The 27946-nt window shown below is 34.2% G+C and overlaps 1 protein-coding gene across 1 annotated transcript in view; it reads left to right on the forward strand.

The window, feature by feature from the left end:
• DCC (DCC netrin 1 receptor) overlaps nt 1-27946 on the forward strand; it is a 1099744-nt gene that overhangs the window by 931815 nt on the left and 139983 nt on the right. The window contains exon 15 of the mRNA XM_058557158.1: nt 1363-1557. Coding sequence (XP_058413141.1) covers nt 1363-1557 — 195 coding nt within the window. The remainder of the gene's footprint in view (nt 1-1362; nt 1558-27946) is intronic.

The following is a 27946-nucleotide window of genomic DNA, read 5'->3' on the forward strand; positions in this document are numbered from 1 at the left end:
AGATGGGAATATTCTTTCTTAAATTTCTTCCCAGCATACTTACCTGATTTTCAAAAAGAATAGGCTACGTGTACCTGTATTAAATCTATCTAAATATTTATCATAGTATATTGTAAATGACTTTTTACTTGTCTGTCTTTCCCATTAAGCTATAAGTTCCAACAGTGCTGATTTCAGGTCTGCCATTTTCCTTCTCTACTGTATCCTGATCATCATGGGTACCTAGTCCCATACTCCAAACATACCAAGTACCCTATAGACATTTATTAATTAAATGATGATAAATTTCCCCAAAATGCATTATATCTTTAGGGGTGAGATCATAAGGAAGAATAAAGATATAAAAATCAGATTGCCATTTTATTGATTTTCAACACACAATCTACTTAAAAGAACATTTATGCCAGGAAAGCATGTGCATTCTCTCCCTAAAAGCTAACATCAGTTGGTGCTACTCATAATGAGAGTACTTTTATGCATTATCTCATTAAATCTTCTCAACGCCGTATAATACCATTACTATTCTTATCTTATCTTATCACTCTGCATGTGAGGAAACTGAGGCTTAGAGAGGGTAAATAAGGTCTTAAGATCTCTCAGGTAGTGAGTATATAGTACAAATTTGAACTCGTCTCTTTCTTACTTCTAGAGCTCAAGCTGTGAGTCAATCAATATCTGGAATGCCAGTTTAATTAGAAGGTAAACTCAGAGAAGATAAATAATTTCATGAGGACACACAGCTAGTAATGACAGAACCTGGTATTAAACCAAATTTGCACTGTGTGGCTTTAATCCAGGCCACTGTCTCCTCCTTTCTTTAATAATAAATGCACTTTTCACAGATGCAATAAACCACAGGCCAAGTACCATTCTAATCCTGCTGAGCAAATCATGGCCCTAAACTGTTTCTCCTGCAAGTTGCTTAAAAAAAGACTTCTCCACTTATTTTTGTTTTTAATTAAACCAGAGTAAATAATCCTTAGGCAAGATAGTTTTTGACGTTTAATTTCCCTTTCTATTATTTTTACATGTGCCTCGATTTCACCCCTTATTAATGATACCTAAGAAGAAATATCTAGAAAAAAAATATGCCCAAAGGAAATAATATTAAAAGAAAGATGCATGATGCTACAGTGCCTATGGAAGGAATTCAATACCGTCTTGTGTGTAAGAAATTCCGTGCGAGTCAAATCTAACGTGGAAAACGTACCACACGCTGACGCAAAGAGGAAGTTGAACAATAAGTAGTGCACCATTTGAAGATCTATGGCATATGGTATTAGTCTTGTTGAAATGTGAAGTTTTACCACGCTGTATGTTCTATTGTCAGACATGCTGATGATGCCTCTTTTTGAATTCTAGAGTCTCAAGTCCCAGACCAGCCAAGCTCTCTCCATGTGAGGCCTCAGACCAACTGCATTATCATGAGTTGGACTCCTCCCTTGAACCCAAACATTGTGGTGCGAGGATACATTATTGGTTATGGCGTTGGGAGCCCTTACGCTGAGACAGTGCGTGTGGATAGTAAACAGCGATATTACTCCATTGAGAGGTTAGGTGAGTAGCTGTGGTTTTTATTCTATTAAAGAAAACAAATTATTTGTTTTGAATTATTTTCTTTCTTGCAAAATTGTTCATTGGAATTTGATTTTAATTTGTAGCATATATTAATTCTTAAAACAACTCTCTTTTTCTATCTTCTATCAATCTACACATACACACATACACGCACACGTATTTTTGCTCTCTGGATTTTGAGTTGGGGTATTTTATCTAGAGAGATTCACAGTGGCGGGTGCCCTGGTGTATACCCCTTGTTTATATCTCATAAGGATACAAAAAGTTCATTGGATAATTTTTCTTTTTCTAGTGGTCAATGGAATCTTCTAATCTTAATAATTCTTATAAAAAGACAGTCAACACATTTTTCATCTTTTTTCTCACTAGGAAGATATTCTATCAACTTTTCTTTAACCTTGAATTATCTAGTCACATTACCTTCTTTTCTCTTACCGTTTATAGATAAAACTTTGCGGCTGTGTCATTATGACTGTAAAAAAAGAGATGAAAAAAGGAATTTTCAATCAAGCCAGTAACTTAGAATTTTCAAACTCTTCTCTGCATATATTCCTGATCCCTTCCCAATCCAAATTCTCTTATTGTACTCAACTTCATTTTACTGAATACAGTACTTGAATTGTGACATTTCTGAATTCATTGAAAATTTGTTTATTCAGAGGGCTAAGGTGTGTAACAGTGTTCATATTCATTTTCTATCTGATTTTTTATAGTGCGATAAGAGATTATATCATTAACAGAGGGAAATAAAAGAAATATATGTCATATATAGGACACTGAGAAGTTAATTCTCCTAGAGCAAAAAGCAAGTTGATTCTACCTGTTGATTTAACACCATATTATTTGCAGTGAAGTACACTGACCTCCTTGCTGGAAATGCAACCTGACTGGGGAGGGGGTGCTACTTATTTGCAATATCTCTCACAAACAGAATATTTGAGATGAGAAGCCTGATTTGAATTTGAATAGCTTTTCCTGCATTAGCAAGAAAAGATTTTCTCAGTGCAGGAGGAAAATTGCACTGACCCATTCTCTCTATAATTGCTTCAAACACTAATAAGAGAAGCACCTACTGAAAATCTCCACAATTTTAGTCAGCTTGGCATTTAGAAATAATATTCTCTCAGTCAGTCCATTTAGTTTGAATGTTAAGGCAATCACAAAACTTACATTTTATGGCCGTCAAAACTATGTCAGGGGACCCTCATTTATCTGTTATTCAGTATACATCATCTCTGAGAGTTCATCTTGATGCCATGTGCCAGAATGGGAGACTCCCATGGCAGTGCACCGATTCTCCGGCAATGAGAATGTGTTACAAACAGAATGAAGTCATGAAAGAAAACTGCATTGTTTCACCATATCCTTTTGATAATGATGCTCTTTATTACAAAGGAACTCTCTAGATGTCTCCAAGTCTAGCAAAATTGAGGCGCTTGGCAGATTAACACTGGCAAATCTCTCCAAATGCTTAACCAGTAAACAAGAAATTTCTCTTTGTAAGGTATGTTTTAGAGAGCTAGGAAAACTGTTAAGGTAAAGTGGGAGACGAACCTGTCTCAATGATATATAATCGAGAGTTGACATGTTAAAACTTATCTGGAAAGAGAGATTACACATATACACTCACATACACACACACATACGTATATGTACATATGTATTTAATTTCTACCAGCTCATACTCTTTTATAACATAGTCCCATGTCTTAACATAAAATATGAAATAAAATAGTGTTTTGTCATTATTGTTCGAGTATCTTCATGGTTATGCAAATAAACTGGTATTTTTTCAACATGTGTTTCACTGTTTAGCCAGAGTGTATATTAGACAACTTTGTATTTCTAAAGCTTTAAAATTATATTTTAAATACACTTTCAAAAAGGTACTATGAAAACTGATATGACTACTTTAACATTTGATAGAATAAATAAAACAAATGCTGGTTTCTTTGCAAAGTTTGAATGTGGAGTTGAATGAATTATTTATCTTTTTAAAAATTAGAGCTTAAGATATATTTAACGTACACTTTGGCTACATAGTGGAATTATATGGTTTAAGGACTGTATGACGGTTATACAATTAAAAACGAGTTAAGGAAAGTTATAATCCACTAAAGCATAGGGTCAGCCGTAAATTCAAGTATCATGGTTGTGTTTTAGGCTATAAAAAGGGTATTTGGTTTATAATTGACCAATAAACCCTCTCTTCTCTTTGATGAGAGACCGGAACTTCCAAATAGCATTGTGTTTATCAGGCATAGTAACTCGCTGTTTAGACACCAGGCACTGTGACCTGCTTCAGGACAAGAAATGCAAGACTATTTTGAACAGTATCTAATATTGCCTGCTTTAAAACAAAACAAAACAAAGCTTACCTAGTGTTGGCATAGAGCTTCATTAACCGATGTTTGTACTATTAGATATTTATAATTAATCTTCTGACGTCTTACTCCTTTTAGTTTAAAAGCACTACATGCCAAGTTTGATGTATACACATGGTATAGATCCACAAGATCTGAATTTTAGCAATGTTTAGCAAAATTAATTTGAAACCAAGTCCCTCTTTTAAAACCTCGCTATTTATCTATCTACCAATCTATTGAACAATCTGTCAATCAATTAATTTTTCTGCCTTTACATCTTTATGGAGATATTTTCATGTATAATAAATTGTACATTTTTAAAGTATACAATTCATTGAGTTTTTAAAAGAGTTTTATTGAAGTATAATTGACATGCAATAAACTGTGTATTTTTCAAATTTCTTCTTTAATTTCTTTCAGCAATATTTTATAGTATTTAATGTAGAGGTCTTAAATGTTTTTGTTAGTTTTAGTCCTGAAATATATATATATGTTTTTTGAATTATTTTAAATGGAATTGCTCTTTAGATTTTTTTCTAGTTGTTGACTGGTAGTGTAGAAGTATACAACTGTTTTTTGAACATTAACTTTGCATCCTGAGACCTGTTAAATTCACCTATTTGTTCTACTAGTAGTTTTGTAGATGCTCCAAGATTTTCCATTTAACAAGCATATCATATGTAAATAGGAACAGTTTTATGCTTAATTTCTGATCTCCTGCCTTTTATTTCTTTCTCTTGCCTCCCCTCAATGGTTAAGATCTCCAATAAAATGTGGCACAGATGTGGTAGAAGCAGGCATCTTTGCCCTGTTCCTGATCCTAGGGAAGATACGAAATAGGATTTTGTAGCTGTAAGTTCTTCATAGATGTCTGTTACAAGATTGAGGAAGTCTTCTACCCTTCTTAGCTTTCTGGGAATTTTCATCATGAATAATGATTAAATTTTTGTGAAATAATTTTCTCTCTCTTGAAATGATCATATGGTTTTCCTCCTTTTTTTTTTAATATGATGGATTATATTGATTGATTTTTGAAGGGTAACTGATCTTGAATTTCTCATACAAATGCTGTGTGGTCATGATGCATTATCCTTTTCTTATATTGTTGGATTTGATGTGTTAATGTTTATTAAGGATTTTTTCGTGCCTATATCCATGAGGTATATTTGTCTACAATTTTCTTTTCATGTAGTGTCTTTAACCAGTTTTTTTCTTTATTAAAATTGTACTGGCCTCATAAAATTAATTGGACAGATAGCTCTTCTTCTGTTACTGAAAAAGTTTGTATAAAATTGATATTATTGATTCCTGGAATATTTGATAGAATTCACTAACAAAACCATCTGGATCTGAGATTTCCTTTTGAGGAAAGCTTTTGATAATGAATTTAATTTCTTTAACACATATAGGTCTTTTTATATTTTGTATTTTTTTCTTGTATTGATTTGGCAAGTTAAATTTTTCATAAAATTTATCTGCTTTGTTTTGTCACATTTGTTGGCGTAGAATTGTTCATTCACAATATTCTCTTGTCATCTATGGTGATAACTGCTTTTTCGTTTCTGATATTGAAGATTTATGTTCTCTGTTTTGTGATCTGTGTAGGTAGGGGTTTACCAATTTTGTTGATTTTGTCAAAGAAAGAACCTTAAACATTATTAATTGTCTCTATTATCTGTCTTTATTTTATTTCTTTCATACCTGCTCTTATCTTGAATATTTCTTTACTTGTGCTTATTTTAGTCGTACTTTGCTCTTCTATTTCTAATTTCTTAAGGTGGACCCTCATAATGTAGGTATATAAAGCTATTGGTGTTCCTCTAAGCACCAGTTCCCTTGCATCCCACAAATTTTGATATGTTATATGTTCATTATCATTTAGTTCCATATAGTTTCTAATTTTCCTTGATTTCTTTTTGCCCCATGAGTTTTGTTCCTTAATTTCTAAATTTTGAGTTTTCCTAGATATTATTATTGATTTTTTATTTTATTTTATCATGATTAAAAATTATGTTGTTTGATTTCAGTATTTTTAAACTTACTGAGATTTATTTTATGGACCAGCATACTGTTAATTTTGTTGAATGCACTATGTGAACTTGAAAATAATGTATATTCTGCAATTATTAGACATAGAGTTCTGTAAATGTCAATTAGATCAAGGTCTTTGATAGAATTTTTCAGATCATCTATGTCTTTATGAAATTTTTTGATCAATAGTCTGTGAATTGCTAATACTGAGTATCAAAATCACCTTTTATAAACATGAAATCATCTATGTCTCTCTGTAATTCTGTCAATTTTTTTGCCTCATTTATTTTGAGAGTCTGTTATTAAGCCAATACACATTTATAATTGTTATGTCTTCTTGGTAAATCACTTCATTTAGCACTTTCAATGTCTCTATCTCTGCTAATACTTTCAGTCTTCAAGATGATTTTCTCTGTTATTAATATAGCCACTCTAGCCTTCTTATACTTACAGTTTGCATGTTATATCTTTTTCCATCCATTACTTTCAACCTATGTCTTTACAGTTAAAGTTTTTCTGTCTCTTGTAGGTAGTATATAGTTGGGTCTTGCTTTACACTCTGAAAACTTTTTCCTTTTAATTGGAGATTTTTGACCGTTAAAATTTTAATGTAAATATACAAATGGTTGAATTGAGGTCTATCACTCTATTTTTGTTTTCTGTTGGTCCCATCTCTGTTTTGTTTGCCTGTTTTCTCTTTCCTGACTTCTCCAAGTTCTTATTAAATCCTCCGTCTGTCTACTTTTGTATAACCCTCAGATAAGTAGTTTGGGTTCTTGGGTTTTTTCTTTTCTTTTTTTTTTTTTTTTGTATTTTGTTTAGAGTTTATAGTTGTTATCAGTAGGATTGGTGAACTAAAGGGAGCTCACACCATCATAGCAGAACTGGAAACCTGCAGTTCCTTGTTAAATATTTTTGGACAGCCACTATGGTGCACATTCTTGATAAAAATAAGATTGGTTCCTAGGCAGTGTATTTACCATCTGAATTACATTTGGCACTACGGCACTTATTTGTTTTAACAAAATAAATTGGAGGAACTACAAATGACTGTGGAATATAGAGTTTAATTGAAAAAACAACATTTGGAGCAGATTTCTGACTAAAGTTTGGACTTCTTACTAAAGTTTAGTGATTTAAAAAACTGAATTTGGGTTATAATTTGACTTAACATATATTTAAATGTGATGTTCAAGTCCTTATACAATGGAAATGGTAAAAAAAAAAAATCATAGATCTTACATACTCATGAGGGTCAGAGAACAAAAGTGATTGTATATAAACGTCCAGATAAAGCCATTGCTTTTCCAAATGAGATTAAACAAACGTGGCAAATATTTCTACAAGGATTTATGTTTGTGTAAGTCTAATCAGCCCATTTAACTTTATCATCTATATTAAAGAGAATTAGGTAAAATCTTTCACCACCACTGATGTGGATTAGCAGAGATGTACAGGGAACCAATGTTCTTAGAATATGGCATTATCCTAGGAAATGTAGAATGTCCAATTAAAACTTTGAGGGTATTATGCAAAGTGAAATAAGTCAGAGGGAGAAGGTCAAATACCGTATGATCTCCTTCATTAAGTAGTAGATAATAACAACAACAAACAAACACATAGAGACAGAGATTGGATTGGTGGTTACCAGAGGGGGAGGAGGGAGGGAGGAGGGCGAATGGGATAATTCGGCATATGTGTGTGGTGATGGGTTGTAATTAGTATTTGGGTGGTGAACATGATGTAATCTATGCAGAAATAGAAGTATAATTATGTACACCTGAAATTTACACAATGTTATAAACCAATGTTACTGCAATAAACAAAAAAGTAAAAAGAAATCTTTTAGGGTTTTAATGATCATCTGTCACTTCTTTTGAAGTGTTTTAACCCCAGTACGAAAAGATATTTTTAGTTCTTTTCATGAATACTCAATTATTATTTACTTTTATTCTTATCATCCTTTCACTGATGTTTAGTAGACAATATGGTTTTAACAGACTCATATTTAAAAAAAATGGTCTAAGCATACTAAAAAGTAAATAAAGATGGGATTGAATGGGAATCTGAATCTGGGTTCAGATCCATACTTTTCTCTCTGCTATAATGTTTAATCTTGGGAAAATGATTTGAACTCTGGCCTTATAGTATTTTGGTGAAAATGAGGGATAAGAGTATCTTTCATTTCCTATTTTATGGTGTCAGAGAGTTAACAGATATTGAAAAGAGTTAATAGAGGTGGAGAAGTTCCTCTTTGTAAGAGATATAAATATCAAACTTTGCATTGTGATTATTGCAAAAATATTTAAGTTTTGCCTCAATTAAAAATATTTAGCTTTTTTAGGTAAATTTATATCCTATTCCTAAATATTACTAAAAATCCTTTTTTATAAAAAAAAACAGATTGAGAAAGTGGGATTCCATTTGTGATTACATTTGTTCAGAATCCAAAGGTATCAAATGAGGGTTTGAGTTTTGTTTCTCACAATGGATTATTGGTAATATATGACACAGTTGCCTTTTCATTCCCACACTGTGGGACACTCTAAGCCTCAGTTTTCTCATCTGTGGTGCAGGATAGTATGCTACCTTACAAGCTTTTTATGAGATAATAAAAGTGAAACCATTTGCAACTTTTAAAAAAGTTGAATACGTTATGCACATGTAAATAGGACATTGTTCTTATTGTGGTTTTGTGAATCAGTAGTTTAGCAAATATAAATAATGTAGTTCTATAGGCTTTGAATTGTGTGTTTTGATCAATCTTGAAGTTAATAGTATTCTGGTTTGTCTTCTTTACCTAAAAGTAGACTATATCAAATACAACTTTAAAAATAGTTGAAAATGATGAGTTTTTAAACTCCAATAACTCACCACATGCATGAAATTATATAAAATATATTCATTTACTGAAATTAATATGAATCAAAAATCTAAACAACACAGTGACATTCAATTCAGTGTGAAAGACAAAAATGTAATCTTCTGGTTTCATCTATAAGAGAATGCTGATTAGACAATCCTGAGTGGGAGAGTTAGATTCATTTAACATGAGCCCTGGTTGCTCAGAAAGGAGTGAGAGGGGAAGAGAAAAGGTCATTCCATGAGATCATTACTCAGAATGTATCAGGAAGAATGGATTTTATCTTTTATGATTTTTTTTTTTTTTTGAGCTTAGTGTCTTCTAAACCTACAGGCATTTTCTAACAGTCTTTAAGGGCAGCCTCAGGGTGATTCATTAATAATACAGGCCATTCTATCTGTAATGCTTTTCTCACTTCCTACTCCCTGCTGTGCAAAGCAGACACGTTGTCTTAACGCTTGGTGAATTTTCTAAGGCTATTTGGAGAAATCTATTACAAAAAAATGAATACTATTATTGAACTGGAAGAGAAAATATCTTCTCATTGGAGTAAAAATTATATATATATATATGTATTTCATTAGAAATCTCTAAATCTTCCCTCTTTGCTCTCCTTTTTTAATAATCCTTCCACATTTCATCTTGTATTTTATAACCTGAGTTGTCATTTGTAAAATCAAATTGATGAAATAGAGAATTATGTGGGTCATTCATGCTACTAACATTAAATTCAAATACTCAACCAAAAATTTTCCTCCATCTTCTGTATTTTTCTAGAAAATGTTTTATTTTGGTCAGAACAATCTGGATCTCTCCTTAACTTTCCATGTCATTTAGTGTTTACAGACAGCTACTCAGTGCATTTCTTCCAAGTACTTTATGAATACCAATATATTCTTTCGTCTTTTCCAATATGTTAGTTCAGGTATCATCCCAATTTTACAAATGAGGGAAGACAGTGAGAGAACTGAAGTAAACAAGAGAAGTCAAAACTAATATTTTAATGAAAAAAAACTAAAGTTACATTAGCACTCTCACATAAATATTGTTACAAACAGCAAAGACCTGGATTTTTAGTATGGAGAGAGGAGGCTGGGACCAAATCTGAACCCGATCAGGGCTTGTACTAGAACACATTATTGCAGGGAAGTTCTGCTTCCTATAGGGAAAAACAGGGTGTTCTGGCAAAATTAAATCTCTTCAATTCAACAACAGAATAATATAATCTAGGGTGATAAGACACAGTCCTAAAATGTCTGATCAAATACAAGCCATAGCTTCAGTTATAAGACCCAGAGTTTAATCATGGAGATTTGACAATTGTTATCCTATGAGCTAGGTTCAAGGCAGACTTTGAGGGAAAAGAAAGAAAAACTGATGTCTGGGCATCTTGCTTTATTAAGCATTTACACTTGTGGATTAGTATTTTTCCTTTCAGTTCTATCAGTTTCTGCCCCCATGTAATTTGAAGCTGTGTTATCAGGTGCATAATTATTTGGGATTGTTATATCCTCTTGATGAATTAACTACTTTATCATTTATAAACTATCCCTCTTTATCAGTGGTAATATTCTTTGCTCTGAAATCTACTTTGTGTAGAATGTTAATATAACTCCAGCCTATTTTTTTGTTTGTGTGTTAGCATGATATATATTTTTCCATTATTTTACTTTCAAACTATTTATGCGTTTATATTTAAAGTGGGTTTCTTGTAGGCAGCATATAGTTGGGTCTTGCTTTTTTATCCAACCTGATAATCTCTGACTTTTAATTGGGGTGTTTAGGCCATTTACATTTAATGTGAATATTAACATTGTTGGGTTCATATCTACCATCCTTCTATTTGTGTTTTATTTGTTGCATTTATTGTCAATTGCTCTTTGTGCTTTTTTTTTCCTCTTTCTGCTCTTGGGGGGTTAGTTAAATACTTTTAATCATTTATCTTACATCCTTTGTGGACTCATTAGCTATAAATGATTTGCTTCTTTAGTGGTTGCTTTAGAATTTATAGTATATATCTTTAACCTATCACTACTGACCTTATGTACATATTATACAAGTTCACAATGCATTGTCATTATTTTTTCTTTAAACAGTCAAATATCCTTTCAAGGTTAAAAAATAAGAAAAAGATGTATTTTATGTCTTAACTACACAGTTATCATTTTTAGTGCTCTTCATTTCTTTGTGTTAATCCAGATTTTCACCTATTATTATTTTTCTTTCTTCCTGAAGCTCTTCCTTAGTATTTCTTATAATGGAGTTATGCTGGTGATCAATTTTTTATCTTTGTCCATCTGAAAAAGTTTTCATTTTGTCATTGTTTTATAAATACATTTGCACTGGAGATGGAGTTCTAGGTCAATAAATGTTTTTCTTTCAGTATTTTTAATGATATTACTTCACTATCTCCTATTTACCTTGTTTCCAACAAGACTATTGCAATCATTATTATCTTTGTACCTCTGTATATAATGTCTTTTTCCCTGGCTGCTTTGCAGATGTTTTCTCTTTGCCACTAATTTTACACAATTTTATTATGATGTCTTTGTGAAGTTTTCTTTATGTTTCTTCTGCTTAGGATTGGTTGAGATTCTTGGATCAGTGGATTTATAGGTTCATCAAATTTGAAACATTTTTGGCCATTATTTCATCAAGTAGTTTTGCTCTATCCCACTCTCACTCTTCTCAACTGGGGACTCCAATTACACATATATTATGGTGCTTTAGGTTGTACCAAAGCTCACTGATTCTTTGTTCATTTTTTTTTCCAGTCTTTTTTCTCTGTGTGTTTCATTTTGGCTAGTTTTCATTACTGTGTCTTTATTTTCATTTTTATTATTTTTATTGCAGTAACATTGGTTTATGACATTATATAAATTTCAGACGTACATCATTATACTTCTATTTCTGCATAGATTATATCATGTTCACCACTCAGGGACTAATTACAATCCATCATCACACACACGTGCCAAATCATCTCTTTTGCCCTCTTCCCTCCCACCAGCCCCTCTGGTAACCACCAATCCAATCTCTGTCTCTATGTGTTTGTTTCTTGTTGTTTTTATCTTCTTCTTATGAATGAGATCGTTTGGTATTTGGCCTTCTCCCTCTGACTTATTTCGATTAACTTAATACCCTCAATATCCATCCATGTTGTCACAAATGGCTGGATTTCCTCATTTCTTATGGCTGAATAGTGTTCCATTGTGTATATATACCACATCTTCTATATCCTTTCATTCCTTCATGGGCACTTAGGTTGCTTCCAACTCTTGGCTGTTGTGAATAATGCTTCAGTGAATACAGGGGTGCATGTATCTTTACACATGCATGTTTTCATGTTTTTGGATAAATACCCAGCAGTGGAATAGCTGGATCATATGGTAGTTCTAGTCTTAATTTTTTGAGGAATCTCCAAACTGTTTTCCATAGAGGCTGCACCAATTTGCACTCTCACGAGCAGTGTATGAGAGTTCACTTTTCTCCACATCCTCTGCAACAATTGTTGTTTCCTGTCTTGTTAATTATAGCCATTCTGACGGGTATCAGGTGATATCTCATTGTAGTTTTGATTTGTCTTTAAAACAACTATTTTTTTTCTTCCTACAGTGACTAATCTGACATTAATCCCATCCAGTGTGTTTTTCATACTACATGTGGTAGTTTTTATCTCTAGAAGTTTGGTGTAGGTCTTTTCTCTATATTTCACATTCTAGTTAACATGCTCAGTCTTTTCTCTACCTTCTTGAATGTATAGAATAGTTACAGTAACTCTTTTAATGTTCTTATATACAGATTCTATCATTTTGTGTCATTTCTGAGTCTGTTTCTATTTATTAATTTTTCTCCTCATTATGAATTATGTTTCCCTGCTTTTCTGCATGTTTTGCAATTTTTGTGTGTTTCTAAAACATCATATTTTTTTTATCTTATGGAGTGCTACAGAATTTTGTGTTTTTTAAAATATTCCTGAGTTTTGTTTTAGGATGCAATTAAGTTTCTTGGAAAAACTTTGACCCTTTTGAAGTTTCTTTTTAACCTATTATGTGGTACCAGGGCACTGGTACCATCTAATAGCACAAAGCTGATTTGTCATACTACTGAAGCAATACCTTCTGAGTACCTGACCCAAATTCCCATGAATTCCATGATTTTCCATCTGGCTTGTGGAAATTCACTTATTCCTGGCCCTGGGTAAGTACCAAAGATTTTTTTCCTTGCTTCTATTGGATGGTTCTTTCTCCAGCCTAGGGAAATTTTCTCGTACACATGCTTTGATAAGCACTCAGATGAAGACTTGAGAGAGAACCTCTGTAGACCTCCAGAATTCTTCTGTGCGTTTCTTGCCTCTATGGTACTCTTCCCTACAAACTCCACTTGCTTTGGTCATCTCAGACTTCTAACTCTATGTCTTCAATTCAGAAACACCACTGGGCTCGTTTTGAGTTCTCCCTTTCTCTTCTGCAGCCTGGAAACTTATTCAGAGCACTAAGCTGGAGAAATTGATGGGCTCATGTAGTTTCTCTTCTCTCAGAGATCACTGACTGATCAGCCTGATGTCCAATATCTGAAAACCGTTGTTTCATATATTTTGTCTGTTAGATTTTTTTTTAAAAGTTGATCCAGGCAGAAGGGTAAATTCAGTTCTTATTAATGCATTTTGATTAGAAGTAGAAGTCCTATAATAAACAATTAAGCAATCATTTTATTATTTCAGTATGCCAAAACTTGCAGCTTTTCAAGAGTACCAAAGATGCCAAACTGCATTAGATCTATTTCCTGATTTCTGTCACAAATCTCATCAAGAATGAATCCTTACTGTCATACTGTATTTTTAGAGAATAAATTTAACTTGAGTGCTCTTAGAAATAGGTCTCTTAGCCTGTGGAGAAATGAACTTTTATAACTCCCAGAGTGCTTTCTGAGTTCAGTGAATACAATGTAAATTATAGTGTTAACCTCAGCATCACCCACCCATCAAAAAAATACATTCATGCATGAAATATAGAAGTTTTGAGTTTATGACATACAAACATTTTAAATCAGAAAAATCAATGCACTTTAGCAGCCTCTAGAATAGTTGACATATATGAATGAAAAATGAATAAATACCATGTAGAGAATATTTTATTATTTTGAAATGAAGTACATTATAGGTGTTGGTTAATAAAATTCTGTTTCATAATTTTTTGAAGCAGAGTGTAAGAAGAATTATGGAAAATCATGTTTGACCTGAAGTTTGAAAACTCTAATCACAAAAACCCTGTTGAAATAAGCATTTAATGGTAAAGAAAATAAAAAGAGAAGGAAGTTTTGGCCCCTTCTTTATTCTCAACTATCTTGTTCAGAGCATTTATGTATAGTGAAGCAATAGTGAACACAAACTCCAGCTGTCTTTTAGACTGGAGGATCAGAACAGATAATTGAAATTTCATACATTGTATGCTGTATAAGCCATTCCAGAAGAAAGTCAACTTAGCTTGTTGTTATTATTTTGTAATTTTGTTATTTATACAGGGTACCCCTGCTTATTCTCAAGTTAATATCAGTAATTTTATAATACAATTTAATTCCAACAGTTTAATAAGCGGGCTCTAAGTTGGAGTTTCTATAGAAACGTGAATGTCTATCATTTATCTCAGATTTAATTGTGTATGCGTCTTATCTTTGCTGCATGTTATTTCCCCCTGTCAATACTATTTACCCAATATCTATATTCTAAATGATGTGCATGGACTATGACCTCTAATGAATCCAAAAAACAATATACCTTCTTCTTGTTTTTTTAGCACTTCATAATCTCTGAAATTCATCTTAGTAGGTGTCAATGCTTTTATTTTACATATGTAGATGAATTCAATAAAACCTAATGCATATTATCTGAGTCATAATTTCATTTTCAAATGTTCTTGGCTATTTAGTTGACATTAGTCAAAACACTAAATAGATGATTTTTCCATAGTGCAGGCAACTGCTTAATTAGAAAAAAAAAGAAAACGTTTCTTGTGGTAGATAGTGTGTTAAAAGACCAAATGGTTTATCATTTCTTACCAAAATTATTGCATATAAGTATTTATTGAGTGACTGTTAAGCATAAGACACCATGTTGAGGATAGTGAGTGATACTAAGAAATATAAGGCACATTCTCTGACATATTCCAGGCTTCCAAAGTCTTATATGATAAGTATAACAGTATTTCTTGAAAAGAATAAATGAGATCAAAGGTTTCTACAAGAACAGTAATTGCATTGGTAGGTTGGAAAGTTACTTAGATGTAAGGTTGTTAGAAGAGTTTTGGTGGAAATACCGGCTTGGGAATTTTGGTTTGAAAGATTGGTAGGATTCATTCTCATGGGAGAAGACATGCTATCGCATGGACAAAACTACAAAGTCAAGGGAAAACTAGGGAGATATAAGGTCTAGTAAGCCAACCAATTTAAGTATGAATGCAAGTTCATATAAGGAAGTTGCAGGAGTAATGAATAGAAACAACCAGAGTGCAAGTTTGGGGCTGTATAAAATTTGAATTAAAATTGGAACTCTTAACATTCTTGGACTCACCTATTCCAAAATAATTCTAAGGGTTCATGCTGTGTATTTAACAGTCATTTTGTTGAGGTACTAATTGAATCTCAAATGCTAAAAACTTGTGTTGCAAATCATTTAGCTAATCAATAAGTCTTACCCACCATCTAGCCTTTCTTCTCATTGTCAAATATCCATTATTATGAGAAAATAATGTTCCATATTTAAAAAAGTCCTGGGAAAACTGGAATTCAGGGTTAAAAGGGAAGCTGAAACTACATTGTAGTGATCTTTGAATCTCAGACTTTGCTTTTCTAATACGCAATTTAGTAATGAAAGACAGTTACTACTTCACTACCTATGTAAAATAATTATTGGTAAGTTGTTTCCCTCTTCAACATGTTTGTTGTAAAAACTGAGCCATGAAAAAGAAAAGTAATTAACCCATTTTATTTAATTAATCCTAGCTAGCACTGGAAGTTGTGCCCTGTATCTTGGTCATTTTCCTTAAATGCTTTGTTCAATATCCAAAATTTCTCAAGGTGAAGCTCCTAATATTCTTATAGGCATTTGGAGTCTAACATCTGATACCCTTAACTCCTTTGGAGAGTCCTGACTCGATACACATTTGAATGACTCCTGAGTTACCTTTCCATATAACTTTATATCCTGTCTTCCTCCCTATATCCATGGCTAGTGATGATATGAATTTTCTTCTCCTTCTTAGGACTGTGCCTGGGTATTTAATTGTTTTGAGGGTAGTGGTAGGGGGAGAGCAGAATATGGGACAGATAGTTACTATTTATATAGTAGAGAATTTTTAAAAGTCCACTTTTAAAAAGTGGCAAATCATTCCATTAGATAGTGCATCTAAGAATGTTTCTGTTTTTCAGTTGTTCTGCATGTGGGGGTATAGGTGCATGTGGGCATGTGTTTTAATGATCAGTATTCCACTGTACAAATGTAGATAATAAGACAAACACTAGTCATGAGACTAGTACAGGTAAACTAGCAAATTAAGGACAGCAATCGAATAGAATCTATTATTTCTAGCAATGTCTACCCTGAAACATATTAACCAGTTAATCAAGTAATCAGGTAGAATATCCAATATGTAAATTATTTATATATTTTATTTAATTAACAAAATCATTTGGGAGGGACCATTGGTTATACACAGCCCAAATGTGAGAAAAGCATTTTAATCTTATTTGGAAATATTATATTTACCTCAATTTTTACTCACTCAATAGGAATGGCTGTTTCCTATAGTAAGCATTTTACTGTCTCATTAGATTTCAAAAAATTACCATATAGGTCAGAAATGACAGATTGTGTTATAAATCATTAAAAGAAAACCTAGCAGGTTGGGTTGTATTTCCACTGCTTCATCGTATGTTAATTTATATAAATAAGAAGTAAAAGCAGAACTACAATCAGGCTTTCATCCCCTTAAACATCATTGTGTAAGCCACTTCTTTTATTAGAGATTAAATATTTGTGCTGGTAGTCTAGAGTATTTCTGAGAAGTCATAGTGCTTTGAGCCAAGGGATCTATTTTTTCTGCAAGAATTTAAGTGAATGTCAGCATAGCCTTCTTAACAATTAGCAGAGAAGTGACATTTTAGAAATTATTGACTTCTTAGATATGCCTCTTGATAAGGTGTAGTGGTTTGAATGGGGACTCCCAAAAGATATGTCCATCTCCTAACCCCCAGAATATGAATGTGACCTTATTTGGAAAAAAGGTCTTTGCAGATGTAAGTAAGTTAAGGATCTCTAGATAAGATTTTCCTGGATTATTAGGTGGGCCCTAAATCCAATGACATGCCCTTATAGAAAGAGAGACAGAGAGAGAAGAGGAGTTCATGTGAAGACAGAGGCAGAGAGTGGAGTGATGTAGCCATGAGAAATGCTGACAGCCACCAGAAGCTAGCAAAGGCAAGGAAGGATTCTCCCTTAGAGCCTCCGGGGGAGAGTGGCCCTGCTGACACATTGGTTTCAGACTTCTAGCTTTCAGAACTGTGAGAGAATAGATTCTAAACTTAAGCTACCAGGTTTGTACAAATTGCTAAGCAGCAATGGGAAAGCAATAAAAAAAGTATGTCTCAATCTTAATTGCTTTTTCTCAATCTCCTTCTAAATTTTTTTTTTTTTTTTAAGTTTTCTGAACCAGGTACCATTTACTTTGTAAAGCAGCATGACCAATTTTACAAAAAGAACAATGAAAAGTTAAGACACAAAAGGCAATGTTTTAGCAAAAGGAAACATTAGAATGACAGAAAATGACCATGTGAGAAGATTCTTGGTAGTGAAATTGGATGAATAAGATGGTTAAAACTTTCTAGTCAAAGGAAATATTACCTCAGTTATACAAAGAAATTGTATTCTTCTAGATAGACAACCACACCTCTTATGTTAATGTCCAGAAGCAAATTAGAAGCTGAATACCAATCTTGCATTCATCCCTGTCTACTTTTTCTGTAATGTGACAAGGTGTTTGTTTTTCAGCAAGGGGCAGAAAAGAAACTTGGATGGAATACAATGAATACTACAAGAGACATTTTTTTTTTCCTGGCTAAGAACATAGCATGTTTACAGCAAATAAATCAATTTTTTCCTAAAAAAAGCAGAGCCAGGAATTATACCTACAGTAAGAAAAGTAAATAATTTATCTTTATGGCAATTTAATTCACAAGCCTCATATACCAATTAGTCATTTCTCAGTAGAAATCAGAGAACACTATAAAATTACTGGACAAAACTGTACTGTTGGAGTGGTTGTAAGATTGGGGCAGAAAAGTGATGACTTTTTTTATACTTGACCCTATTCCTATTAGCGTCATTTACTAGTATATTACCTAATGATCATGAACAATAATTCAGTTCTCAATTGTTACTTTCTATTTTTTTTTCAAGTATCCTGTATTATTGTCATACCATCTTTTCTTGTTTGAACTTGGGGTAAAACTTTAGAGGCTGTTATTTTGAACACAGCTGTGGGATGTGTGTTTGATGACACACAGAAACCAAAAGCATGGACACATGTATTGTCAAATGGAATATATTTAGAGAATTTTTGTTGATGAGTAGTAAGAATTTCCATTTCTGGCAATGACATGGTGAGCATGTCCGTTTTATCTCCTGGTCCTTTACTTGTCTGAACGGCGGGGGGAAGCATTTTGAAGTTCCAAAATGCCAGTGTGTGCATTGCAGGGATTTTTCTGTTGTTGGTCAAGTTACTTAGACTTTGTGTCCTGGTTCCCTCAATCTGCCAAATGAGCATAAGGAGCACTCCTGGCCTTCACAAGCACAAGTGTGGGAGGAGAAAGCTATTTTTGAAACAAGTATTATGCATCTTTAGGAAACAAAATCTGGTTTAAGATTTATTTCTCATTTCTGAATAAGCTATTATTATAAACAATTGAAAATATTTTGATGTGAAGACTATACTTTTATTTTCTGTGAACTATATTTTATTATTAGACCTTGAGGAGAAAACCCCCACTGATACTAACAGTATTCAATAAAACAAGCAGATATTATTGCTTGTGCTGCTATATGGTAAACACCTAGGAAACTCACTTATTAACTGCATTATAAATAATTGAAGGCTTGCAAAGCCCATAATAATGGCAATAAATAGCATTTATTGAGCTCTATGTATTTTATATGCACTGTCTCATTTGATCTTCACAATCATCCTGAGGAAGGTACTCTGATTGATGCCGTCTTCCAGATGGGTTAAAACTAATTAGATGAAGTTAAACTGAGGCTGAGAGGGCTTACATGACTTATACCAAATCTCTTAACAAATAAGTGACAGAACCAGGACTCAAACTGCCTGACTCGAAAGCATTTCTTAACCAGTCTGCTGTATTACATCAGGTTAAGTATCTTCCACAAGCTATGTTGTGAAAGCAAAGTACAGCTTTGAAAAATATCTAGCAAATGGAGCCAATCCCTCTGAAGTTCTAGAATAATTTTCTGAAGTCTAAGTCATTTCTCCACAGGCACTTAGTACCTGGAGAATTCTTCAGGGTTTTTTTCACTAAAACTATAGAAGTTTGAAAGTCTACTTTTTTTTTCCAAATTTACCTTTCTTTTTCTCTGTGTATGTGTCTCTCTTTGTCTGTCTCTCTATGTCTCACACACACACACACACACACACACACACACACACATCCTCACCATGATGTGTCTCACGTTGACGGAAATTTGGTCCTATGTTAAATATTCATCAAACTGTCTCTAAATTCTACCTTCAAGGATAAAGAAAAATCAGCAAACTTTTCATTTCCTGAGTAAGCATTAATACTTAAACCCATGGATAGGAGCCCAGTTAGTCCATTACCAGATTTAATGGTTTTTGAAGGGATCAGTTCAGAAATCGTTATAGCTGATGGGTAAAGGATGAGACTAGGAATATGTGAGTGTTCTAGTATTGAGCATTTGTTAAAATATCCATTAATCAGGTGTTAACCTTACTATTAATAATTGTAAGCAAAAAGGCAGCAAATTGGAAATGTGCCTTCTTGCTACAATTATTCATTTGAGAATCAGTCAACCACAGACTTCTCTGACATCAAAAAGGCTAAGAGAACAGTGGGTGATTGCTCAGGAAATTTATGAGACCAACATGAGTATCTTTCACGTTTCACAAAAGAAATACAACTAATCCTTTGCTGACAAAGCTGTAGTCATTACAGATTTTATATTCCAGTTTACGGAGGGAGAGCAGCTCTCAAGCAGATGGCTTGTTTTATCACAGAACTTTCTTGCAGGAGAATCTCTTAGGAGAAAAACTTCAAATGGATCTGGTTTGAATCCTGACTCTGCCAGCTATAAGCTCTTTGACCTTGGCAAATATATTTAATATTTTTGAGTATCATTTTTTTTACCTTTGAATTAGTTCATTTAGCCAGTCATTTTTCAATTCAACAAATAGTTTTTAAGTGTTTACTATATGCTGGAAACCATAATAGGCACTGGGGGTATAAAAAATAAGGAAAAATGGTCTCTGCCTTCAGACTGAATAACGATGCTCAGTTCTCACGGGTGGTGTGTGCATTAAAGGGGAGAGCATGTATAAACAATTGTCACTGTTCTGAAACATCCTGGTAATTATATCCTTCTCTTTTGGAAAGAACTTTCCATGGATTGTCTCTTCTGATTTCCTCCAAAGGCAGGGGACTTTAGTAATAGACCCACCTACCTGATTTTAGCAAGACACGTGGCCACCGGGCTGAAGGTGAGTTTCATACATGGCCTTCTTTACAGTTGTGTGTGGCTGTGTGACTAGGTTCCGGCCAATGCAGATAAGTAAATGCGAGAGTGCCGTCCTCAGGCCTTGACCCCTCACCAAATGCATGAGCACGTGTGAATACTCAGGCCCCTTTCTCCTTCTTGCTAGCTGGGAGATGACAAGAAATTGACTCAGAGATGGAAGTCACAGAGGATGACAAAGCCACATGACCAACACTGGACTGCTCACTTCTAAACTGTCACTTCTATGTTATTTAAGCTGCTATAGTTTTGCATTTCTTTAGTAGAGCAACTGGGTCTGTACCCTAACTAGTACAATATATTTATGACAAGTACGTTCATATTTTATTCCTTGTCTTGAATTCTGCAAAGGACATCACTTGTTAACATTCATCACTGAAAAATATTTTTTGATTAATCTTTGAAACTAATACTGTATTATTTAAATATATCTCTCTAATTATACTTCCCTACTTTACTATTTTTACTTTGAGTCAAATTATCTGATAATAATTACAGTGCAGGAAAAATTGCTTACACTCACAAAAGAAAAGAAAAATCTTAGTCTTTGTTGCTACCCCTCCTGTTTCAGGTAATAACCAATAAAATAAAATTGTTAAATGACAAAATAATTAGAACATTTTCTTTCAGATTTCAATCTTTTATTATGTTTTTACAATATTTTTACATTTATTTAGTTTTCAGAGCACCCAAATATTTTTAATATTTGAGAAAGTCTAGAAATGGTATTTAGACAAGTCCTATATATATTTCTGAACTTATTTTCCAGACTTGATCTTTGCCTTTTCTGCAATACATAAAGAATTTCTAAATATAATGGGCTGAGATAAATATAACTTATAAAAATGAGAATGTTCTTTTCAATAGTGTAGTATGTATAGGAGCACACATAGAGCACAATGTAATGCTTAGCCAACAGAGTAAAATTTATAGAAACAAGTAAGTGCTACCCATCTGAGTTGTTTCCTTAAGATGTCAAACACTTCTTCTAGTGATATTGCTGTTTACACTGCCTTTTGGAAATCACTGTTGAGAAAGACTTTTAAAAAGTACAGAATATCCTTCTGAATTCCTTCATTGGTATGAATTTTTTATTGGTCGATTTGATTTAGTATAACAACCAGCAGTGATTCAAGGCCAAATCTTAAACATAAGATGAATGACAAATTATAAACCAATATTTCAGGTCAAAAAAAAGTCTAAAAATGGCAATATTATCTTTTTAAGTTTTGTTGCTCCCTTAAATGATATATTCAAAATAAGTGGAAGCCAATACCAGAGACATCTCTTGCCTTACAAGTTATTCTATGGCCAGGTCTTCTGGTCAGAGGTATAGTCTCAGTCTTCAATTTTCAAAGGGAGTGGGACTGGCGAGCATCAGAAGGAGAGAAAGTGACTAATGGGAAGCACAATTGTATTTCCTTTTTTAATCTACAAAGAGTCAGATGAATGACCATTCTCAATGTTATTGCACGGGCACAGGAGTGGTGAAGTACAAATTTAGCTTTTGGTCACAGCTAAACCAGGGTGATGGTTCTTGCATGCTTTTAAGAGACAGAATAAGCATCAAAGAGAAAGTTAGGACCCCCCAAAAAAGAAAGTGAGCAAAACTTTAATCAAATCTATAATGAATAGTCATAAGAGGTGGCATTCAATATAGGTCATAGTAGTAAAACAAATACTGTTTATTGAATGTCGACCCAGGATTTAGTTGTTTTAAAATATATTATCAGCAATATGTATCTTAAAGAGAGGTAATACAATACACATTCACAGATTTTAAAAAGACAAACAAAGATGGAGCTTAGAGAAGATAAGAAAATTGCTTTAGAATGTATATATTTCAAATAGTCAAATTCATTTCTAGCTTAGGAGTGTCAAATCCCAGTGATGTGGCCTTTCTACTCTCTCTGAATTCTTCCTGAATTTTCACCTCCTTCCAGTGAAATCTCTGTGGAAGGAAAAACTCTGTCCTTCTGAACCTTGAACCTAAGAGCTCAGCAATTCTCACTAAAAGCCAGAGGCCTTGTGAGTTCAGGAAGGTCATACTGCAGCAGGATTCTAGGTTTTTTTGAGTTGACATCCCTAAATGTTCTCTGGCTACTTACCTTCTTCCCAGTTCTCGCTAAACAAGAGGCTGAAGAAAGCCCAGCCTGACCGCGTGTTTGTCTCCCCACAAGTGGGTAGGTTGCTATTTATCATTTCCCTTTGCTTACAGTCTTTCAACAGAATTTTCCAAATATGCAGCTGTATTGCAATTTCAGTCAATTTAAACCAAACATGTACAAAATTGTCTATTAAAATCCAAATATATACTAGTAATTTATAATTCAATGTATTTTGCTGGGACCAAGAAGTCTATTTTGCTTCTTATTTCACTGGCTTCCTGATATTAACAGCATTTTTTACTTTTCCCATACATCTATTGACTGTTACTATTAATGTTGACATTTGGTTGAATATTGGCTCAGATCGTTGTAAGTCCATTTGGTTTTATCTAATTTTTTCCTCTCCCTCTCCTACCCACTCGCCCCAAGACAATCTGAATGGGTAACTAAAATGCTAGTTGATTTTCTTGAGAACTTAGATCAGAAAATATATTTGTTGATGACCAAATGGCCTAACGCTATATTCTTTGTGCCGTTTATCATTGGTAGTTATTATTTTTACCAGGTCTTTATTCTTACCTAATTATTTTGACTTCATTTCTTTATGTTTTATTAAAGCATGAGGTTAAAAATGAGTTCAATTTTGCAGCCACTTTAGAATTATCATTAATTTAGTGTTCCTTTCCATTGTTAACAAAGTTGTTTTCCATCTAGACATATTTTCTTGAGTCAAGTATATATTCAAATGAACGACAAATTCAAATTTTAGGACACAGAATTGAAAACCACGAGTACTCAAAAGTTTCATCAGTTGAGGCAATCTTATTGCCATGAGGATAGAAATTAATTAAGATGTGCTTAAGAAAATGAATCAGATACAATGCAAATGCTTTATTTTTACCTTCTAGTGTGATACATGTATGCAACCTATTAAATTAAACTTCAGCCCAGGCTATAAAATCATAGTATGTTAGTGAGTTATTTCACATTTGAAGAGAAAAATAGCAGCAGGAACCCTCACAATGAATCTGTTCCATCTGCCCTTGGCATTATCTGCAAGGCCTTAGTAACTATGGCAACACCATAGGAGAGAAAGGTAAATTGAGCTTCCAAATAGGTGTGCTGTCCAACATGGAAGCCATTGCCCAAATGTGACTGTTTAAACTTAAATTCATTAAAATTAAATAAAATAAGAAAAATCTTTTTTTCAGTCATGCTTCTCTACTCACATTTTCAGTGCTCTGCTCCATAGCCAAGTGTGGCTAATGACCACCATGTTGGATAGATAGATATGGAACATTTACATCATCACAGGAAGTGCTATTGGACGCGCTGATGTATAATACTTAGTGGGTCACCTTAAATGGGACTTAGTCTGAAGATAATGAAAAAAGCAGAAGCAACAGTACATAGAGAAAGACGACTACAATTAAAAGTAAATACACATATATGTGCATGCAGGCTGCATGTGACTTGAGTGTTTGAGTATCATCTATTTGGCACACTGGGTAGTTAAAGGTCAGCATTCAGATATTCAATGGCATTGCCCAGGTGAAGGCGGGAACTGAGTGAACATAGAAGCTGACAGATCCAGTAGACTACTTTGATACACACACGCGCACACACACACAAAGTCTCAGACACTTGTAGAGTGAAAAGGCAAAATCAAAGTATAGCATAATAGTCACCATGACATATGCTAGTTTGCCATGATGTTAAGAGAAAATTAAACGGTATTTATATGATGTTGATATATATTACTAAAAAGTGGAAAATTCAGTTTTGTCTCTGCTTAAAGTGAGGCATGCTGAAGTCCCAAAATTATTTCTGTCTTACATCTTTATTTCTACTTTTCCAATTCAAAGAGAGTGTAAACCATCTGGGGCCTCTTGCCCATGCTGCCTTACTCAGTCTTTATCCTGCAGTGACCGTGATGGACTAGCAAGTAGGACAGACCTGGCTTTGAAGGCGAGCGCTGCTACATAATGAGCTCGATGACCATCACTAAGCCTGCTTATTCTCATCTCTGGAGTGGGGACAATCACTGTACCCATCTCTTAGGGTTCCTGGGAAGATAAGTGTGAGAATGCACAGCAAGGTTGGTATCTGGTGCAGCAAGTTCTCTACACAAGGACTCCAGGCATTATCCTGACATCTGCTCTCTTCCCTCAGCACCTCTGTATTCATATGCTCACTATTTGTCCTCTTCACATCTTCTGTTTTCCATTCCCATCTACTTCCTTGTTCCCTTAACCTTCTCCAGAAACCCAAAGGAATGAGTGGAGAGTAAGGAAGAGAATGAGCCCAGGAAGTAAAGGAAAAGGAGACAGGAAGTAGGAAGATAGGAAGGGATGGTGGACATTCGTAAAAGAGAAAGATATGATTCCTCTTTCAGTTCCCAACTAAAACATTTTATTTTTCGTGCTAGGGAGTCAGTTTGACTGGCTTTTTAAACCAAAGTAATGATTTGTCTGCTTGAATTAACTAAGTGAACAGTATTTCTGTTTCTTATTAATTGAATCCTTAGGGGGTCATATAATATTTCCACCTGGTCTTTCATTTAATTCATTTTTTTCTTGGAGAAATGTGAACAAAAAGAGGAAAACCTGGATGTTTGGTTATATTGTCTCTGGTAATTTCCTGATGTCAAGCTTTGCTGAGAAATCGTTTCATTAAGCGCTCCATTTGTAAGCTGCTTGTAGTGCTTGATAAGCTGAGCATTTACTCAGTCATTTCTCTGACTCTGAGGGCTCTCTGCCAAAGCACACTTCAACAGAAGCAGATGAGGAATGTTTATTCTGCCCTAATGGGTGACCAAAGGCTGCTCTGCAGAATGGTCCAGAAAAAAAAACCCAGATCATCTAGTCCTGGCACCACGGAGGAGAAAACCTGAGCGCATGTAAGGCACTCAGCTCCTCCCGTGTCTTCTCTGGCTGAGATGATTACAACTGGACCTGAGTATCTCCAGCTCTAAAATGGGAAAGATTATCCCTGCCCTACTTACTTTGTAACATTTTGAGATAATTGGTGAAAAATCACACTATCAGACTCAAAATCTAGGCGTCATCCTGGTTTTTCCCTCTCCCCACTGTCCTTCCAAATATAAGTAAAAAGTTTTGTTATTCACATCTATCTTTGGCTCTTCATTTGTGCTATACCACCCCAGTCTGGGCCCTTGTGGTCATTGCCTGGACAATTACCATAGCCTCTGGTATACCCACTTTCAACATCTTTTCCATCTTTCCCGGACTACATGGTTCTGAGAAATTGCCCTAAGAGCACAATGTGAAACTTGTTCAAAATGTTCTTCAACTCATGATCTCTTATTCAATAAGAGGCAACGAATACAGAAGATAAGAAACTGAACTTTGGAGTCAGAAATTCTCCCAGTTACCTGTAAATGGGGGATAATCATTCATCCATTCAACAAATATTTCTTGAGTATTTACTATACACCAGACACTGGACTAAGGTAAGGATTAAATAAAATAAAGGATGTGAAGTAGTTAACAAAGGGCCTAATTAGACACCCAGCAAATGGTACTACTTACGAGGAGGAGGAGGAGGAGAGGGAGGATGAGGAGAATTGTCATTGTCTTCAAGATTTGATCCTAACACGCATGATGCTACAACCACTGTTAGCTGCCCACTTGCATTTGCTTGGTCCACGTTTCCTCCTCAGCCTTTCTTCATCAAGAGATTCAGCAAAAGTGCCATCTTCTCCACAAAGCCTCTCTGATTCCAGAACAATTTGCCCTGATTTTTTTTAAACTTCCAACACAACTTCTTCATTAAAAGATTCATCAAGGCAAATAAGGCTTTTTTAAAAAAAAATCCTTATATACCCTAGAAAAGTTACACCATGTCTTACACACAGAAGATGCTCAATGATAATCGATGAGTGAATGAACAAATGAACAGGTGAAGAATAATTGAATGTGAATATGTGTTGAGAGGAAGAAATATTGCACGATCTGTTTGGATTCATTTTTCGTGAACCTACACGTATCAGAATGTGCAATTTGGGATCAAGAAATCTGCGTTCTGTGTTCAGATTGATTAGTGACTTCTTATTTGACCTTCACTAAGTAATTTAGGCTTTCTAGGTCTCATATATTCATCAGTTCAACAAATATTTGTTAAGTACCCTCTATCTGCCAAGCACTGGAACATTTCTTATAAAGTTTATTTTTACCTGATTTCCCTCTTGATATTAGACCTTGGTAGATTAAAGAATATTTACCTAAATTTTCTTTCTTTGGACTCAAATACTTCCTCACACAGACTAGCTGAGTATCTGGTACCTGCAAGACTGGTTAATGAGCAAGTCATGTTATAATCAGACTATTCTCTGGACAGTGTTCCTAGAAAAGGAAAAGAAAAACCTTCGTGAGGACGCTAGTTAGATTAGCTATTAATTAAATGCGCAAAGAGTGTTTGTAATGAAGTAGAATTGAATATTGAATGTGTTACATAAATTCCATCCTTCTTGAATATGAATTGCTCATCCTTTTAAAAGATCAATGCAATCAGCTGTGTTTGCTATCCACCCATTACACTTAATTAAACGGTTCAGGTCCAGTGGGGTCAGAGGTGTCCAGTCACATCTACCATCTGACAGCGATCCAGCGGCCTGTGCTCTGTGCATGTGATAGCCCTGGGTCACTGCACTGAGCAGGCGTCTGCATGCGGAAAACAGCTACCGCTCTAACTTTCTCTAATTGACTTGTTGGCAGTGCTAACAGAGAGGGCAAAAGATGCAGGGACACGGAGACTGGGCCCCAACAAGCACTCGGCATGGATGGGGCCACTGAGTGAAGCACATAATCTGTAATGAATCAAGGACTACGGGCTGTCAATCTGGCACATGCCAGTGGCATTTAATTCACACAAAATATTAATTAAAAATAATGATGTTCTTCTCACTGGCTCTTGTCGCCAAGTACAGCTTGTTGGTCTAGCCCCATAGATCTCTTGATTCATTCCCTCAACCCCAGAGAGCCACATTCATCTCATTACCTTCAGACAAGACTCAACAAAAGCTCTTAGAATAATGGGTCGCTCACCTACCCAGTCTCTGGGAAAGGAGAACAAAAAATTCTCTATATTACCCATTCCTTGTCTTTACAGCCCCTTTAATCAATAAATGTTCATTTATTCCCTTTTTCCTAGCCACAAAGAA

This window comes from Diceros bicornis, chromosome 16 (genome assembly GCF_020826845.1).
Source record: "Diceros bicornis minor isolate mBicDic1 chromosome 16, mDicBic1.mat.cur, whole genome shotgun sequence".
NCBI lineage: Eukaryota > Metazoa > Chordata > Mammalia > Perissodactyla > Rhinocerotidae > Diceros > Diceros bicornis.